This window comes from Ramularia collo-cygni (genome assembly GCF_900074925.1).
Source record: "Ramularia collo-cygni strain URUG2 genome assembly, contig: RCC_scaffold03, whole genome shotgun sequence".
NCBI lineage: Eukaryota > Fungi > Ascomycota > Dothideomycetes > Mycosphaerellales > Mycosphaerellaceae > Ramularia > Ramularia collo-cygni.
In genome coordinates, this window is record NW_019716257.1 from 512,156 (window position 1) to 531,068 (window position 18,913).

At 54.0% G+C, this 18,913-nt stretch overlaps 3 protein-coding genes; 2 read left to right on the forward strand and 1 right to left on the reverse strand.

The window, feature by feature from the left end:
* Nucleotides 1-612: 612 nt before the first annotated feature.
* Nucleotides 613-12,600, forward strand: RCC_02552 (related to HECT; the record flags this gene model as incomplete). XM_023767842.1 has 2 exons in its annotated part: nt 613-12,451; nt 12,506-12,600. The coding sequence occupies 2 exons, from the start codon at nt 613-615 to the stop codon at nt 12,598-12,600; spliced, it is 11,934 nt and encodes a 3,977-aa protein (XP_023623610.1).
* Nucleotides 12,601-13,122: 522 nt separating this feature from the next.
* On the forward strand, nt 13,123-16,119 carry RCC_02553 (uncharacterized protein; the record flags this gene model as incomplete). The annotated part of the gene is made up of 1 exon (XM_023767843.1): nt 13,123-16,119. One exon carries the CDS (start codon nt 13,123-13,125, stop codon nt 16,117-16,119), a length of 2,997 nt encoding a protein of 998 aa, XP_023623611.1.
* Nucleotides 16,120-16,816: 697 nt separating this feature from the next.
* RCC_02554 (related to sphingolipid long chain base kinase) lies at nt 16,817-18,475 on the reverse strand (the record flags this gene model as incomplete). Its single annotated transcript, XM_023767844.1, has 1 exon — nt 16,817-18,475. The coding sequence occupies one exon, from the start codon at nt 18,473-18,475 to the stop codon at nt 16,817-16,819; it is 1,659 nt and encodes a 552-aa protein (XP_023623612.1).
* Between the last annotated feature and the right edge of the window lie 438 nt (nt 18,476-18,913).

An 18,913-nucleotide genomic window follows, 5' to 3' on the forward strand; every position in this document is an offset into this window, starting at 1 on the left:
GAGGTGGCTTGAAATGTTGGAGGAGCTGAGCATATGTCGGCGGCACTCATATATAACTTCGTGAAGATGCGTCCAAGTGCAATGATGATAATTAACTTACATGTGCTGAGCAAGTGATGATTTCGTGTCTGGGACGATAGCAGAGACTTTTTCAGGCATCAGGGCACCAACATCGAAGGCAACCGGCCGGGAGCTCGAGCTTGCACGAGCTTCCACTTTCCACGCCGATCCGCGCGCAGCGAACTTTCTCCATCTACTTCTACCACCACCAGGAACACGACCACGTTCATCACGACACGACGAAACACATCCACTTGACGTCCCACAGCGGCGCAATACTATTCAACGGTGACATCAGACACCTCCGTCGCCGCCAGCGTAACGAACTTCGTCCATCGGATTCCTCCACTCTGCACCTCCGGCAACAACTACATCACATTTGGTCATCATCCCAACCACTCCGCACACGTCGCGCGCTCGTCCCAGACCGTCACACACCCGTCCTGATATTCGAGTTGGCAGTCTGCCGGGAAATCACTGAATTGCACGGGCTGAGCAACGCCGCATAGCACACAACCACGGCTCAAGACCGCGCTCGCGGCGCTCGGCGCTATGGGGAGGATTGCAAAGGAGCCCGCGGAGCATCACAAGGCGACTCTCTCCCCGTTTGTTAGCGAATTCATCGAGCGCGCCACCAAGATCCCATTACATGAGCTACCCGCTCTGCTCGATGGCTTTCCCCAGCATTGGCCGATGCCACGCGGCGATCTCTACCACTGGATCCCACTACTGAATCGCTTCGACCACGTGCTCGAGCTCTTCAACAAGGAGTATGGCCTCGATGATGGCCCGCAGACACAGCCGTTCCAACGGAGACTTCTAGAACGAGGCGATGCAGAGGCAGATATGCCGTATCCAAAGGCTGGCGCCCAGCTGCAGGAGCTTGACACTATGGGATACTCGGCAGAAGGAGACAGGGAGCTTGTCGAGTCGCTGCTACACTTCACTCGGATCCTGCTGGAGCACTGTGGAAATCGCRGCATCTACGCTAGCAGCACGCATCTCAGCAACCTACTCCATACAATTTCACTCAGCCTCCTTCGACTGTGTCTGAAGCTGGGGCTACGTTTGGCTCAGCGTTATCAGGTGGCACGATATAAGAGTGGTCACCCAAGCGCTCAGCCCGCATTGCTCGCCAAGCACTACAACTTCAACCTGGACAACCTGCATAAGATCGCCATGCCCTTTCCGAAGCCTCCAAACTCGACAGCCCCGTTCGGTCAGACTCCAGGCAAGGGCAAAGACAAGTCCAGTTTGTCCTCATCTTTCAACCCCTCCGATCTAGTGGCCATTGCGAAGACTCCGCTCTCAACTGCCATGAGACAAGAGATGTCAGCCGTTGCCTTGAGCTACTACGAACAGTCCACTGTGGTATCGAGCACAGATGTGATTTTGGAAGACGCTACGCCTGTGACACCAACGCCAGCGCGCAGAACGTCCAATCTTGGCCCGTCTAGAGATCGACCATCAGCCGGTGAGCGGACAATCAGTGCTGAGGATCTTTCAGCGACCCCTGTAAAGTCTCGGGAGGTAGACAGCGTCACCGCTTCGACTTCGCCAAGGTCCTTCCACATCACCGCCGAGGAAGTATTRCAGGCTCCCGCCTGGTCATTGCTTGCTAACGCTCTGCCCAATTTGCCAACTGAGGTGCGGTATGAGCTTTTGAACCGTGTGCGGATAGCAAAATCCTTTGCGACATCAGACTCGACCAACCAGGAGCTGCTGGAGATTCGTCTGCTTGCGATTGCCAATTTGGCCTTTGCATTGAATGAGTCCAAGTTTCAGGAAAAGGTCGGCATACCTGATGCAGAAGAGCCCCGCCGATTCCATCTGGCACAGCAGCTCTGCGATTTGCTGCAGCCACCTTCGGCAGGCCAAGTCGCACTCACACTGCAGATGGAGACTACTGTTGTGATGGGCTTGGAAGCGCTGACCAAGAGCCGGCATAAGGTGACCGAGGTCGCCGATGCTCTTGCAATCACTGTCAACCATGGAGCACTATACTATGAGCTGCGCAAGGTCGTTGCTGCGCTCAACATGGAAGAGAAATCGGACAAGAAGGTCGAGGCTGAAGAGAGCGAATGGCGCGATGCTACATTTGACCTCGTTAACAGCCTGCTGGGTGCCAACGCTCAGGCCCGTTATGCGGAAAAGATGGTCACAGCCGGCATCATGGCAATCCTCGTGGAAGTTCTGAGCATGCGGACCTCTCGCGCAGAGCGGTGCTATGAGCGAGTACTGCAGTTCTTCGACAGCTTCATTCACGGGATCCCCACGGCTTTTCAAACTCTTGCTAATGTCAACGGGCTCAACATCATCGCGGATCTGACCGCCYACCAGGTGGAGGCCGCCATCGGAAAGGTCACCAATGGTGAGGGGCTTCCTGCCGAATTCAAATCCAGCGTCAACGACTACGAGATTCCGTTCTACCACCAATGCACGCTTCGGCAGCTCTTCAAGAACACTGTTCACATGTTCGAGCACAATGCGGGTACTTACGATCGGCTGCTCAGAAATCTCATTGATACGCCTCAAATCCTCGGTGCACTTGGTAAAGTCATGGCCAAAGCTGAGACGTTTGGCTCAAATGTGTGGAGCGGAGCTCTGAACATCATCACAAGCTTCATTCACAACGAACCGACTTCCTACCAAGTTATTGGCGAAGCGGGTCTTGCATCGGCATTTTTCGAGGCAATCACAGGTACGAAGGTCCCTGATGAGCTGCCTGCTCTCGACAGCTTCAAGCCGCTCGCGCAAGTCCAGCACTTTGAGACGACCGATGATGGTGAGCCCGTGTATCCCAACATCGATGGCATTCTTCCCGTCGCCGAAGTCATGTCGGACGTCCCAAATGCGTTTGGCGCTTTCTGCCTCAACGAGTCTGGCATGCAGCTTTTCCAAGCATCCGGTGCTTTGGTAAAATACTTTGATGTCTTCTTGTCCCCGAAGCATATGCAGGCTATTGAGGACGAGGATCATGCTGCCATGATTGGACAGCAATTCGATGAACTGTCACGCCATCACCCTCGCCTGAAAGATCACATCATGGCGGCGGTGTTCAACATGCTCAGGCGTCTCAAGGAGCTTTGCGTAATTCTGGCAGCCCAGCAACACTCCGGCGCGAAACTTTGGGAAGTCAAAGAGGACGAAAGTGTCATTGCTGGTGGTCTCGATGCTCTGCGTGGTCCCTCTACAGCAGACTACAACGGTGCGTTCGGCTCTGTAAAGACTTCTGCCCGGAACCAGGATGCTGCGGAGGACGACCAAGAACGTGCCCCCACCGTGCCATATCTGAGCGTATGCTTCAAGTTCTTGGAAGGATTCTTCCATAACAACAGMATGACTGCCCTGTTCTGCGAAGAGTCTGGCATTGACTTGATTCTCGATCTTGCACTGTCTCCAGGTAACCCGCACGACATGGTCGCCTTTCCTGTCTTCAGCAAGATCACCCAAGTAATCAAGCTCATGGGAGAAGCGAGGCCACACCTGGTGCTCCCAAGCGTGGTGAAGCGTACGCAGTCCACATTCCTCAGCCTAACGGAGTTGATGGGAAGCGAGGACAGAGTCAGCTCTTTCATCCAATACACCAACTTCTCAGAGCCGCCAATCGACACTCCCACGACACGGGGCACAGACGGCACCACTACTGTCAAGCACCTCGCCCACGCACAGATACTCGCGCATCTACTTGGTCGCACGCTGGCGCCGCCGCCGTACAGCGTGCGGCATGGGAGCCAGAATAATGGACTCTTTGCCAGCATCAACCTCACAGACGTGTACATTCAGCTCATCCAAAGCATCAGCAAGCTACATGCCACATGTATCTGGGAGAACCTCCTCCTTCAGCGAGACCTGTCTGACAAGGTCAAGACATTGACAGAGCCACGCCCGTACATCGCGCGTCGCATTGACAAGAACGGCGTTGTGAAGGTGTCCCCAGACAAATCTCCGAGTGCAGTCAAACAAGCCGAGGCCGAGGGTGAAAAGCCTGAAAACGGAAGCAGGAGAGAGAAGCTCGCGCTCAAGAACATCAAGACTCTTCGCTATCTGTTGAGCCAGGTGCCTGCGGGGATGGAGGCTGTGTTTCACTCTCTTGCTCAAGCAATCGTGACCAAGCGCATCGATCCTTCTACGAAACAGCACTCCATTCACGTTGCCGAGTGTCTGGCAAAGGCCTTGCTTTGGGAGCTTGACTTCCGCCGCAACCATGAGTCTGACGATGCGACCGAGACCAAATACGTTGCCCATATTCTCGGATACCTCAGTCGAACGCTGCTGCGCAACTCTCACACCATGGAGGCATACCACACCAACACCAAGGAAGCGCTGACCCTGCTGTTGTCCAAGTTCTACATTGCGGACGGCTTCACAAAGTTGAACGGCTACCTCGAGCGCTTTAGCAATATGATCTCGAGCCAAGACCAGGACAAGATTTTGCCGCAAACAAAAGATGCAGTCCACGCCATCTTGTCCTTTTACAGCCACGTTGTGAGACACAAATGCATCAACGAAGCTACGCAGTCGCAAATCATCCAGACGAGGGATCGAAACCAGGCAGAATTCTTCATTCCTGGACAATTCTTGGTTGAGATCAGAGAGGCGGTACTGCCTGCCATCAGTCGCATTTGGCATTCCAGGGACATCGATAAGTTCACAGATGTGAACACGAAATCTATCGTGGAAATACTTCGTCACATCCTGAAGGCGGAGGGTGAAGATCGTGCATTGAAGCGAAGCGACAAGGCCAGTCGGCGCGTACAGCTGCACAAACCAGAGTTCAAGCTCACAAGCTCAGCCGGACTGACTGCACTCCGGGCAAAGGGCTTTGGGGCTGCACTCAGCAGGGAGGCTCTATACCGATGCAACAATTCCGAGGCCAACGCCGAGGCTTACTGTAGGCTGCGACTGAARGACAGCCATGTACCGCGATTCCCAATCCCCGAAGGCGAGCCCGCCGAAGGTGATAACGACGACTCAGCTCCGGCCGCGGAGACGATTGACGCGGACGCACACATGACGTCCGGAGCCGCCGACGAGACTGAGGAGGCTGACCTACACCGCACCGTTGCTCCGACTCTCACGATCGATGCCGATGGCAACCCGCGGATAGTCCACCCCAGAGGCGGAAGCAACGAAATCACGTCGGATGATGACAATCTGGGCACACTCGGAGCGATCCCAGATGACGTCAGAAACGACATGCTGGCAATGACAGATCCACGCTCTCGCGACATTCTCGCGTCACTGAGCTTGGGGCAGACCAAGGACACCCAAGTGTTGTTCAGGACTGTCGATGATCTGAACGACAGTCGCGACGCTCTTCGTGAGGATCTCGTCGACCGGTGCCTCGACGTTTTGAGTGCGCAGCCCACAATAACATTCGAGCTTGCAGACCTCATTCAGGCAGCGGTGGCAAAAGCCGGCGAAGGTGCAAACCCTCGCGCGGAGATTGGTTCAACTCTGGTACAATCCTTGATGTCTTTGAAGCAATCCGAAGAGCCGACAAGCAAAGAACTGGCGACCAAGATTCAAGCTTACGCTCATCTTGTGGCGCTCATCCTCCAAGATCGTGACTTCTTCGACTCCACTTTGGACGACTTGAAGGAGTACTTCAGCGACTTGGTCGATTGGGTACATCTGGAGCCAGATCAAAAGGCGGAAGATGCACCATGGATTCGCACCGTCTTGCTCATCATCGAGCGTGTCCTTGCCGAAGATGAGCAGCCCGTCGAGGTGGAATGGGTCCCACCCCCAACAGACGATCCTCTGAAGCCGCTGCCGGTACCTGAAGTTGCCGAGCCTGTGGTATCAAAAGAGCATCGATCTCGTCTCTTTGACGCTCTGATTGGCATTTTGCACAAGGTCGGCAAGAACCCCACTCTCGCTTTGTCCATCTGTCGTGTGCTGGTTGTGCTCACACGCCGGCGTGATCTTGCTACACGTTTGAGTGAGAAGTATACCCTTGGACGACTTTTCCTGATGATTCGCCAGTTGGCGGGTTCCGTCGATGAAAAGCTACAAGGCTCATTCATGCTCATCCTGCGACACATGGTGGAGGATGACGAGGTGGTTCGCCAGATCATGCGGGCGGAGATTAAAGCTGTCTTTGAGAATCATCGTTCATCCCGGGCCATGGACACTACCCTCTACATTCGCAACCTCCATCACCTGGCTTTGCGCAGCCCTACCATTTTTGTCGAAGTTACACAGGAGCTTCTTGAGGTCGCCAACTTTGACGGCCATCCACATCGTGCACAGGCACTGACCCTGAAGAAGACCGTCGACCCACCCGCAGAAGACAAGACGGGTCCTATTGTTGAGGCTGCAGGGTCTGCAGTTGATGCAGATGTCGACACCGAGAAGCTGGTGGAATCCAAGCTCGCGGCGGTTGATACCACCGATGGCGTGGTCCAGTTCCTGCTCAGGGAGCTTTCCAACTTCAAGGATGTTGAGGACAAGCCCGTTCAAGCTCCAAAGGACGACCAACCTGAGAGGGCTGCCATGGACGACTTTTCTCCTGACGTTGAGATGCCCGACGCCGTGGCACCTGTCGCTGGTGCCCCACCGACGACTTCCACTACCGAGGCGAAGGCCGGCAGCAWGCCGCCATTCAAACCAGAGGAGCACGTGATTTACATCTATCGCTGCTTTGTCTTGCAATGCCTCGCCGAGCTTCTTGCCTGCTATAACCGCACCAAGGTTGAGTTTATCAACTTCTCACGGAAATCAGACAGCAATCCTGCCACACCTTCCAAGCCTCGCTCTGGCACTTTGAATTACTTGCTGAACACGCTTCTGCCTCCTGGGACTTTGGAGCACCGTGACGATGTCGCACATCGTAAAAAGGTCGCGACCTCCAATTGGGCGACTCAAGTTCTGGTTTCGTTGTGCACAAAGACGCAAGAAAACCACCTCGGCCACGGACAGGCGACAGATTCAAGCGACTTTTCCGCCAAGGAGCCTGAGCTCACTTTTGTGCGCAAATTCGTGCTCGAGMACGCCCTGCGGTCCTTCAAAGATGCGACCTCTTCCGCGGAGCCTCTGGACCAACGCTATTCACGGCTCCTCGTGTTGGGTGAGCTCTTCAACAAGATGCTCAGTGGTAAACTTGAGATTCAGCGATCAGGTGCCGTACCAACCGGTCACTTTTCTTCCCATCAGCACATGGGCAGATTGATGTACGAGAAGAACTTCATCGGCACCCTGACCTCTGCCATTGCTGAATTGGATTTGAACTTCCCCAACGCGAAGCGCGCCGTTAAGTACATTCTTGGTCCACTCAAGCAATTGACCGATCTCGGCGTTTTGCTCAGCCAAACCACGGACCTTTCTTCATCCAGTGGACCCGGAACAAGCGCTGATGAGGACGACATCTCCTCTGCGACGTCTGTTTCGGAGGATGACGATGACCGTGAGCAAACACCCGACCTCTTCCGGGGCTCCTCTCTTGCCATGTTCGAGACAGGCCAAGAGGACGACGAATCTGAAGATGATGATGATGAGGACGAGGGTAACGAAATGTACGAGGACGGCTACGAGGACGAGATGGACTATGAGGAGGAGCCTGCTCCCGATCACGGCGAAGTTGTAAGCGATGACGACGATGACTTGCACGGCATGGGCGAGATCGAAGGCGTTCCAGGTGATGTTGAAATGGACGTTGATGTTATGATGGAAGACGGTGAGGAGGACTCGGACGACACATCTGACGACGACGACGAAGATGATGACGACGACGACGATGATGAAGATGACGATGACCCAGATGGAGAAATCGAATTCGCAGATCATATGGATGAGATCACCGGCGATGATGACAACGCCAGCTTGGATGAGCACGATCACGAGGGCGATTGGGAAGACGAAGATGCCGACGACTTTGAAGACCGTGTCGAAATTCATGACGGCGGCTCTCCTCACGGCGGTCCGCTAGAACACATCGCTCATGTCCTTGGTGCAGACGATCCGTCCGAGGCGGGCGATCATGATGGCATCGTGCGCATTGACATGGACGCTGGAGAAGACGAGTTTTTCGAAGATGAAATGGCGCCTGAAGGCGACGAAGATGAAGACGGGGAGGAATACGGCGCCGACATCGTCTACGAGCCCGAGATGGAGGACGATGATGATGAAGATCAGGATGGCGGGTGGGCCGCATGGGAAACCCAACCTCCCCCTGCAGCGATCCTGCGTGGTCATCATCATCACCACCATGCCCCACGGGTATTCGAGCAGATGTTGGGTGGAATGATGGGTGATCCACTGCGTCCTGGGCACTTCCGGACCCATCGCGCAACTCCAAACTCACGAGACGAGGACGGCATCAACCCACTCCTTCAGCGGGACGGAGGAGCTGGCAGCGCAAACCGCGAACGCGAGCTCGAGGCCCTTGGCGGCTATCGCATGCCAGGCCGGCGAGCATACTTGCCCCGATCCAACGACCATGCTTTCCTCGAACTCCTCGAACACCATGTCGCTACCGTGCCTGCGACAGGCGCACCTGGTATCATCAACGTTAATCTGGGTGAAGGGGGGCTTCCCGGTCTATCTGCTCTACCCTCCATGTTTCGCATTGAAGGCAGACACGCTATCAACGCGCCGTGGTTCGAGCTTGATCACAGCAGGCCGCTGCGCGAGCAAATGACCATGGGACGATGGGGAGACATGGTGCTCAGTGGACGGCCAACAGATCGAGCCAATCCCCACAACGATGAGGCGTCCGCTGTCGAATTTCGACCTTCGCAGACTAGCCTCCGCTGGCAGGAAGAGGCACGCATGCTGTTTGGAGGCAAATTTCAAGACAAAGCCACCCGCGTCCTCAACATGCTATTCCGCGTTTTGCTGCCTCAGGCAATGGAAGCTAAGAGAATTCAGGAGGAGAAGAATGCGGAAGCAGCGTTGGAAGCGACCAGGATAGCCGTGGCGCGACAGAAGGAGATTGAGGCGGAACAGAAGGAGCTGAAGGAGCGAGAAGCACAGAAGCAAGCAGAGGCCGAGGCACTCGCGGCGCAACAAGCTGCAGAGGCTGCGGAGGCTGCGGAGGCCGCGGAGGCTGCGGGTGCTGCGGAGGCTGCTCTGACTGGATTGGGTGCTGTCGAGACATCAGAGATGGAAGGTGTGGTGTCAGCCCCGGAGAGCGGCTCTGCTGAAGCACCGGCTCCAGAGGAGCCAAATGCGGAGAGAATTACCATCAATTTCCGTGGACGAGAACTCGACATCACCAGCCTGGGTATCGACCGCGAGTACATTGAGGCGCTCCCGGAAGAGATGCGAGAAGAGGTCATCATGACTCAATTCGCAACGCAGCGGAGCCAAGCAGCAGCGTCCGAGACACCCAGTGAGATCAGTCGGGAGTTCCTCGATGCTCTACCTCAGGAGATGCAGCGTGAACTTCTGCGTCAAGAGCAGAATGAACGCCGCAGAGCGCGCAACGAAACTCAACGACGTGCTGCCGCTCAAGAGGGAAGTGCTGCGGCTCCACTTGCGCCGCCAGAAGAGATGAACAATGCCGACTTTATGGCGATGCTCGATCCTGCACTCCGACAAGCCGTGTTGATGGACACGGATGAAGCCACTCTGGCTACTCTACCAGATGAACTCCAAGCAGAAGCTCGTGCGTTACTCGGCGATCGCCGGGCAGCACGTCCTGATCAACAAAATCGACTCGCACGAGGCATGGAAGCTGCAACCGCTCGCATCTTGGGCGGCCAACCTCCAGCTCCGCGCGATGATGGAGAGACTCGCGAGGTCAGCAGACAACGTCGCCCAATCGTTCAAATGCTCGACAAGGCTGGTATTGCAACTCTACTGCGCCTCATGTTTGTGTCGTTGAACTCCAAGCCCCGGACAAATCTACACGGAATTCTTTCCGACGTCTGCAAAAACACACAAAACCGCTCAGAGGTCATCAGCATTCTCTTGTCCATACTTCAAGATGGGACGGCCGATGTAAATGCTGTTGAGCGGAGCTTCGCACAGCTGTCACTGAGAGCCAAGCAGCCATCGGGGCCCAAGACACCGCAAACTCTGAAACGTACTCTCACCGGCCAACAGAGTATCACTTCAAGCACCGAGCTCTCCCCACTTAACATCGTTTCACAATGCTTGGGCACGCTGAATTCCCTCGCGAATGACAACCCTCGAGTGCCCTCGTTCTTCCTGAATGAGCATGAGACTATTGTGAGCCAAAAGCCCAAGACTGCAAAGAAAGGCAAGGGACGTGAGAGCAAAGCTGCGAAATTCCCGCTCAACGCTCTTCTGACCCTGCTGGATCGAAAGCTCATCACCGAGAACACCACCGTGATGGAGACTTTGGCATCACTTCTGAGCAGCGTCACACACCCTCTGACTATATTGCTGCGACGTGCAAAGGAAGCTCAGGATGTTGAAAAGGCTGGGATTGAGAAGGCCGGGGTTGRGAAGGCCACACAAACAACTGCGCGTCCTCAAACTGCCACTTCAGACGTTCCAATGGAAGACACCTCCCCCGCAGAACAGCCAGGTGATGGCAATGTTGGATCTGCATCCGCTGATGCAGAGCCTGACGCTGTCAAAGACACCAATGTCCCCGAGGCGAAGAAGAAGAAGAATCGTGATCTCACGCCACCCGAGGTGCCAGAGGAGAACATTCGTTTGGTTGTCAATATTCTTGCAGCCCGCGAATGTCCAAGCAAAACGTTCAGCGACACACTGGACATTATCAAGAATTTGTCCGCCATTCCCGGTGCAAAAGAGGTGTTTGGCCGTGAACTTATCCGTCAGGCGCAAGAACTTGGACAAGCATTGCTGGAGGATCTCGAAGAACTCTCCAACCAGATCAAATCCGCCGAGACGGGCACCGAGCTTCAAGGTATGGCCCTCGCAAGCTTCTCCTCCGCTGGATCCAAGCAAAGCAAGCTGCTCCGCGTATTGGTGGCACTTGATCACCTCTTCGACCCTAAGCGCATGCCCGCATCTCCTACCGGGGAGCAGAAGCTCAAGGAAGACATTTTGGCCTCTCTCTACGACAGCAACAAGTTCGACAAGCTTTGGAACAGTCTCAGCGTCTGCCTGACTGCGATTCGCGAGCGCGGCAACATGGTGAATGTGGCAACCATCCTACTGCCACTGATTGAATCCTTGATGGTTGTGTGTCGGAACAGCAGCCTCAAGCAACCAGGAGCACCCACAATGGATGCCGTCATCGGCTCGCCTGCACCAGAGTCACGCATCGGAGGCTTGTTCTTCARCTTCACCGATGAGCATCGCAAGATCCTCAACGAGCTGATTCGCAACAACCCCAAGCTCATGAACGGCAACCTCGCCGTTCTTGCCAAGAACTCCAAGGTGCTTGAGTTTGACAACAAGCGGAGCTACTTCAGTCGCAAGCTGCACGACCGTCGCTCCGAGGCACGCGTCGCACATCCAACATTACAATTGAGCCTGCGTCGCTCCGAGGTCTTCCTCGACTCATTCAAGTCTCTGTATTACAAGACTGCGAACGAGATCAAATACGGCAAGCTGAACATTCGCTTCCACAACGAAGAGGGTGTTGACGCAGGCGGTGTTTCGCGAGAATGGTTTGCAGCAATGGCGAGGCAGATGTTTGATGCCAATTACGCTCTCTTCACCCCGGTGGCATCCGACCGCACAACGTTCCACCCCAACACGATGAGTGGAATCAACGGCGAGCATTTGATGTTCTTCAAGTTCGTCGGTCGCATCATCGGAAAAGCACTGTACGAGAACCGTGTTCTGGACTGCCACTTCAGCAGAGCCGTTTACCGACGCATTCTCGGCAAGTCCGTTTCTCTCAAGGATATGGAGTCTCTTGACCTCGATTACTACAAATCTCTTGTATGGATTCTGGAGAATGACATCACAGATGTCACCTTTGACACGTTTTCTACCGACGTGGACAAGTTCGGCTTGAAGGAGACGATTGATTTGATTCCAAATGGTCGCAACATCCCTGTAACAGAGGAGAACAAGCACGAATACGTTCGGCATGTGGTCGACTATCGTCTCGTCACCTCGGTCAAAGATCAGCTCGACAACTTCTTGGAAGGCTTCCACGAAATCATCCCGATCGAGCTTGTGTCAATCTTCAACGAACAGGAGCTGGAACTTCTCATCTCCGGTCTGCCTGAAATTGACGTGGATGACTGGAAGAACAACACCGAGTACACAAACTACCAGCCCACCTCACCACAGATTATGTGGTTCTGGCGAGCTGTCAAGAGTTTCGACAAGGAGGAGAAGGCCAAGCTTCTTCAGTTCATCACCGGCACCAGCAAAGTACCGCTCAACGGCTTCAAGGAGCTGGAAGGCATGAATGGCTTCTCCAAGTTCAGCATTCACCGTGATTATGGCAACAAGGACAGGTTGCCGTCCAGTCACACGTGCTTCAATCGTAAGTTGTTTTCCATTTCTTCTCCTCTACATCACCTGACTGACCCAATCACAGAGCTCGACCTTCCCGAGTACGAGAGTTATGAGGCTCTCCGACACCAGTTGTACCTTGCCATTACGGCAGGCAGCGAGTATTTTGGTTTTGCTTAGAGAAATTTCTGTATCATACGTGTGATATGGGCATTTGAGCGAGCGGCATGTCGTTTAGCGTGGCGCATGGAGCAAAGGTTTTTTACCTCAAGGCAGATGATGAAATTGAGATTGCTAGTTTGTTTGGTGGGTATTGTAGGTGTAATGACCCGTAGATACTTTGCGAGATTTGAGATAAGACTCCCTCAACATTACATGTGCGTTGATGTATATTCCTGTACCTTGGGTATATTCTGGTGGTGTCGCTTCCCCATTTTGTGAAACTGCGGATACTCCCGTCCCCAGCTTTCGATCGCAATCTCATGATGGTCGACCTTACCATGACATTACATGTACACACGGCAGACAACAAACGATACACCAACATTGATCTCTACCATGAGCCTCTTGGGCGAGCATGTCATCACCGATATCGCGTAGATCAGGACCGATTGTGAACAATCACGAGAAGAACAAGCCGATTCCTCCGATTGAAACCTCCGCACCTTCAACTTGAACTTCAACTTGAACTTGAACAACAACATGGCCGAGACCACGGACCTTACCAAAGACGTGCGAGTGCGCAACGTGAGTCTACACAGCCGCGGGAAGACGGAGAATGGAACCTTGTACATTACTCGACATCACCTCATCTTCAGCTATCTTCCAAATACAGCACCGGATGCTTCTGCTAGATTGTCCACCACTAGCGCTAGAGCCGCTTCCGGCRGACCTTCACTCGCCGAGCGCGATGTAATGTCAACAGACCCGACCGCGAAGAAGGCTCAAGATGGCGCTCCTGCTACTGCGGAAGGCAATTCTGGTGACCAGCGATTTAGTAGTTCCAGCGACCCGATACCCAAGCAACCCAAATCCAAGCAGAAATTAAGGCCCAAGGAGATATGGCTACCATATCCAATCATCAACTACTGCATGTTGCGTCCGAGCCATGCTCAAGGACGGACACCTGACACCAACAATCACGAGGATTCCACGGATGATGATGCTGAGGACTCGGCATTCCCGCCTGTGTACGGCACCAACACATATGCACGGCCATCTACAGATTCCTCCCGCCTGGCGCCATCCTTTTCCCCTCAAAGATCCATGTCGCCGGGTCCAGGCAATACAACAAACGTTGGCTTGGTAAGTGAAACCGGCAAGGCTCCCGCTTTGAGGATACGGCGAAGGGACTTTCAGATGATGGCATTTCATTTCCACACTTCCTCTTCATCAGATAAATCACCAGACGACACCGCGAGGGATGTCTTCTATCGTCTGCGGAATCGGTGCTGCGTAAATACGGTCCAAGACCTGCATGCCTTCCACTTCAAAGCGCCGCAGGAAGAGGTCGCCACTGGAGGCCTCGCATACGATGCTCGCCGGGAATTTGCTCGCATGGGGATCGGAGGCAAGAATGCAGAGGGACCGGGCAGTGCGTGGCGCATAACCGACATCAATCGAGATTATGCATACTCGGCGACATACCCAAGCGTGCTCTGCGTGCCACGAGCAGTCACCGACAACATCTTGAAGTATGGCAGTGTCTTCCGTTCCAAGGCGAGAATCCCATCCCTCACRTATCTTCACTCGAATGGTGGCAGTATAACTCGCTCATCACAGCCAATGGTAGGCGTGCAAGCAAAACGCAATCCACAAGACGAGCGCCTTGTTTCGGAGATATTCTGTAGTCACACTCCGCAGCTTTTATCGCCTGCCGAAGCCTTGGCGCAGTCTCCTACTCTGATCCCGCTATCAACACCTTCTTATGATAGTATTTCCGAAGCTATTGTTCCCGATCACGAGATTGCTGGACTTGCGCTCGCTTCCGGCGAGGATGGCGTTGCTCCACAAGACACAGAGGCAACCAGTTCCCCTCGACCACGCATCTACGGCAGTACTCGACGTAGCTTGATTGTCGATGCTCGTCCAAAGATCAATGCTCTCGCCAATCGAGCGACGGGTGGTGGTATCGAGGACGTTTCCAACTACGCGGGTAATACCGGCGTGGTTGTCGAGCGCATCTTTCTCAACATTGCAAACATCCACGTCATGCGACAAGCGTTGGAGAGGGTTGTCGAGGCGTTTGCAAACTCGGACTACCTCGACTTGAAACCCAATCAAGACCTACTACGCAAGTCCGGCTGGCTTGGACACATTTCTGGGGTGCTTGACGGCGCTGAGATGGTTGCAAGAGTAGTCGGACTCGGAGGCAGTCATGTCCTGGTGCACTGCTCCGATGGATGGGATCGCACATCGCAGGTTGCCGCACTGGCAGAGATCATGCTCGACCCATTCTATCGCACTCTGCAAGGTTTCATCACGCTTGTGCAAAAGGACTTTTTATCCTTTGGCCACAAGTTCGCCCACCGGCACGGCATTCAAGGCAGCGAGAAGTGGTTCGAGATTGAGAATGAGCGAGTTCTACCGACGAGAGGGAGGGAAGGAAGTTCTGGCGAAGGCACATCGTCATTCAATGCTCTCGGCTCCAAAGCGCTCAGTGGGGCGAAGAACTGGTTCGACAAGGGTCGTGGAAGCATCTTCCGCCAGCCCAATGATAAGAGCACCACCGAGGGCTCGACATCTCGACCTCCTTCACCACCACCCCCCAACTCGCTGTTACATGCACCTCCCACGACCAGCACCAAGTCGGACCAACACCACAAAGTCGACACCAAAGAGATAGCACCCATTTTCCATCAATTCCTCGACGCAGTCTWCCAGCTGCAACATCACAAGCCCGATTCGTTTGAATTCAACGAGCGATTCCTCGTCCGCCTCTTCTACCAAGCCCATTCAGCCCAGTACGGCGAATTCCTCTTCAACAGCGAGAAGGAACGCAGCGAGAATGCCGAGCAGACGAATTCCGTGTGGTCACATTTCCTGAGCCGCAAAAAGGAATTCATCAATCCCGACTACGAGGCCAAAGTGGATGACCCACTCCTCTTCCCTCATCGACAATCTCCCGGCAAAGAACCCGAAGTCATCTGGTGGAGCTCCTTRTTTGGGCGCAAAGACGAGGACATGCGAATTCCCGCTCCTGTTCCTGATCCGCCTTCGGTTCCGAGAGCTTCAATATTTGACTCTGTGCCGCAGTTTAGTATTCCTCGGCATGTGTCGAGTGAGACGGATGTTGTTGCTGATGACGATATCAAGAAGACTCCTGTGGCGCAGCGGCCGGTTTTGGAAGCGCGGGATAAAACAGACGACGTGGATGTTTCGGCGACACGATATGATATGAATGGTGTGTCTATCGTGGGGAATTTCAAGGGTACGGATGATGCTGAGAGGGAGATCATCAAGGGTGGGGAGGGAGGGAAGGCTGCTGCTGATGGTGATGATGATGATGAAGTTCGAGTTGTCGAACAAGGCAAGACACCTGGGGATGTCGTCGAGGTCGAGCAAGGTGATCCGCTGGGAGTGAGCGGTGGGAAGCAAGTCCCAGAGAAGACGACGGCGACGACTGGTTCGACTTCCGGGAGGTTGGATGGTGCCGCTGCTGCTGCTTTTGCCAAGGGGAGCGCTTATAGCGACAGATAGATGGGTTTTGTACCCAAGTATCGATGATGATAAGAATTGGGGGATGTGTTGTTTTACATCGAACTTTTCCATGCTTTTGCTGTCTTGCGATACTCAAGTACCTCTCATCGCCGCGAACATGTTGCCGTGTAGGAGATGCGAAATGGCATATGGTGTAACGTGAGAGTTTGTATTGCACAACGATAGCCGGGTTACATGACGATGACTTTGTTGTTGTATTCGATGGTAAGGTATATTGTTATATAGGTGGTGTGTACATGTACTTGAGTATCTTATTATGTATACATACATACCTCTGACTGGTGAGATGATATAACCCCAACGAACAGAACCCTAACGAACAGAAACCCTAAGGTGTATAACCCCAACTAATACAACCCTAACAGATACCTCTATACAAGTCCTAAAGTACCTTAGATGGCGGTTATATATATCATCGATTCTTAAATGCGGACTTTTAAACAATTACTACTTCTACTCATTTTTGAATAGATGTACTCATGTATAAACACCTTGATGTAGACAACGACACTTTTTCATTCTTCGCAACAGAAATCACAAAAAAATTCAAATCCTGGGTATCTTTCTTTTCTCTCTCTCATCCTCACTCCTCAATCCCGATCCTCCAATTCAAAGGTAAAACAAACGCCAAAACCTTCCATGCCTTGCTCATTTCCCTCCTCCTACTATTCATCAATCATCTCAACCCCTTGCTCCCCAACTCCCCCACCTCATAAACCCCTCCACTCCGACTCAAACATCTTCCCAACCGCCCCACAACCTCAGCCTGGAAGGGCTCAAAAGCGACTTTCTCCCCATCCACACTAATCAAGCCTTCCCTGGCCTGCCCTCGACGACCACCGCCCAACCAGCGGGATAACCTCCCTCTCGTGCCCTTGCTGACGTCCATGCGGGGAAGGATGCGATAGGCCTTGACTTTGCGATAGGAGAGCTCGGAGAAGTTCATCATGGTGCCGTTGGCGACTTCGGTCAGCATGCGCAGGGCGGTGAGGCGGGAAATGTCGCCGGGAACGCAGACGAGGTCGAGGCGGGAGTCGTTGGGGAGGGAGGCGAGGAAGAAGGGGGTGTCGGAGGACATGTAGCACATGTTTCCCACGTAGAAGTTGCCGAGATTGGGGTGGTCTTGGGTGGTGAAGTCGGGATGGAGGGAGTCTTGGATGGTGCCGTAGTGTAGTTTTGGAAGGTCGGTGTCGTTGCTTGATAATGAGGGAGGGGAGAGATGGTGGCCTTTGGATGTGGAGGCTTCGTGTTCGGAGACGGCTTCTCGGTAGCGATTCATAATGGTGGATTTATCTTCCGTATCGAGGACRACGGAGAATTGTGCGGGATAGATGGATTTGCCCAGGACGCGGACGAGGACACCCCAAGTGAAGCGGAAATTGCCCATCCATCGAAGACTCTCTGTACCGAGATCGCTTTCCGCAATGATTCCAACCGCCTGGGAGAGGAAGCTCCAGGTTAATTTGGAGCCTTGGGTGATTGCGACAAGATCCAATTCCGTCCATTTTCCCTTGACGATTTCCAGGGCCGCGAGGGATGGACTATCCGTTCCATTCAGATTTAGAGACATGGCGTTTCCACTCCCACAGGGGATTTGTACGACTGCGACGCTGCTCAACGCCTTTTTCCCTCCTGCGGGGTGGTTGGCCAGGCCGTTGAAGACTTCATGTGGGAGACCATCTCCACTCGCGCACGCCACGACATCATATCTTGACAAATTCAAATTGCGAGCAATGTCAATGGCATGACCGCGATGGGACGTCATTTCGACATCCACCTCCCACTGTGCGGCTGCGAAGATGGGGCGGACTTGTGATTCCCAGATTTTGGTCGCATGGCCTTGTCCACCAAACGGGTTGACGAGCACCTTGACGCGCTTTCGGGCCTGCGTACCGGGTGGGTAGGCGCGGTCCAACAAGGCGGTGATCCATGACGAGGCGGTTTTGGAGTCCGTGTCGGGAAGGTCATATTTCAAGGTGCCGACGACGCATTTCCGCCCTCTTCTTCCCGCCGATTCGGTGTACCAAATTTCGATATCGCTGCCCTGTCCTTGTGCCCAGAGGATGTTGTGGAAGGGGATTGCGCGCGTCGTTTTGGACAAGGATGGGAGGAGATGGCAGCAGTGGGCGGGCCAGGGGGCCGATTCGTCCAAGTGGATCAGGGAGTCGGTTCCGAGGGTCAACGAGGCGATGCGCGAGATTTGAAGGACGGGCGAGGGATGGGGGAAGAGGTCATCGTCGTCGGTGGTGGTGGAGGAGGATGCGTCTTCGCGTGTTCGGTGGGGAAGAGCGGTACTTCCGGGATCTGCGAAGGGGTCGGCGTGGGCGGCGGACATGGGGAACTACCTTACTTTACATGCACTGAGCGAGTGAAGTGCAGTGGAAAGGGGATGTTTGACGGGAAGAGGAAGAGGGTAGGATATTGTGGAGAAACATCCATTCCATTCATGCCTAGTTAGAATAAGGTAGATATGACATGCCCGTCACCCATCCAAAGCTTCGGCCAGGCCAGGCCAAGCGAGAAGAAGCTGGAAGCTGGAGGTGCAGGTTGAAAGTTGACCCGAGGAGTCCGCGCATGCCGATGTGACCAAGCCATTCCATATCATCTTGATTGGTCTGCGATGCGATGGAAGACGGAATTCCAGAATCCGGCACCAGGTAATATGTAGCTATCGTTAAGTACAGGCTAGTCTCTGCTTTGCTTTGCTTTGCGTGAGCAGGTCGGAGATGGTCATCAGCTATCCTTCTCCTCTCATCCAACCATTGGCAATCGA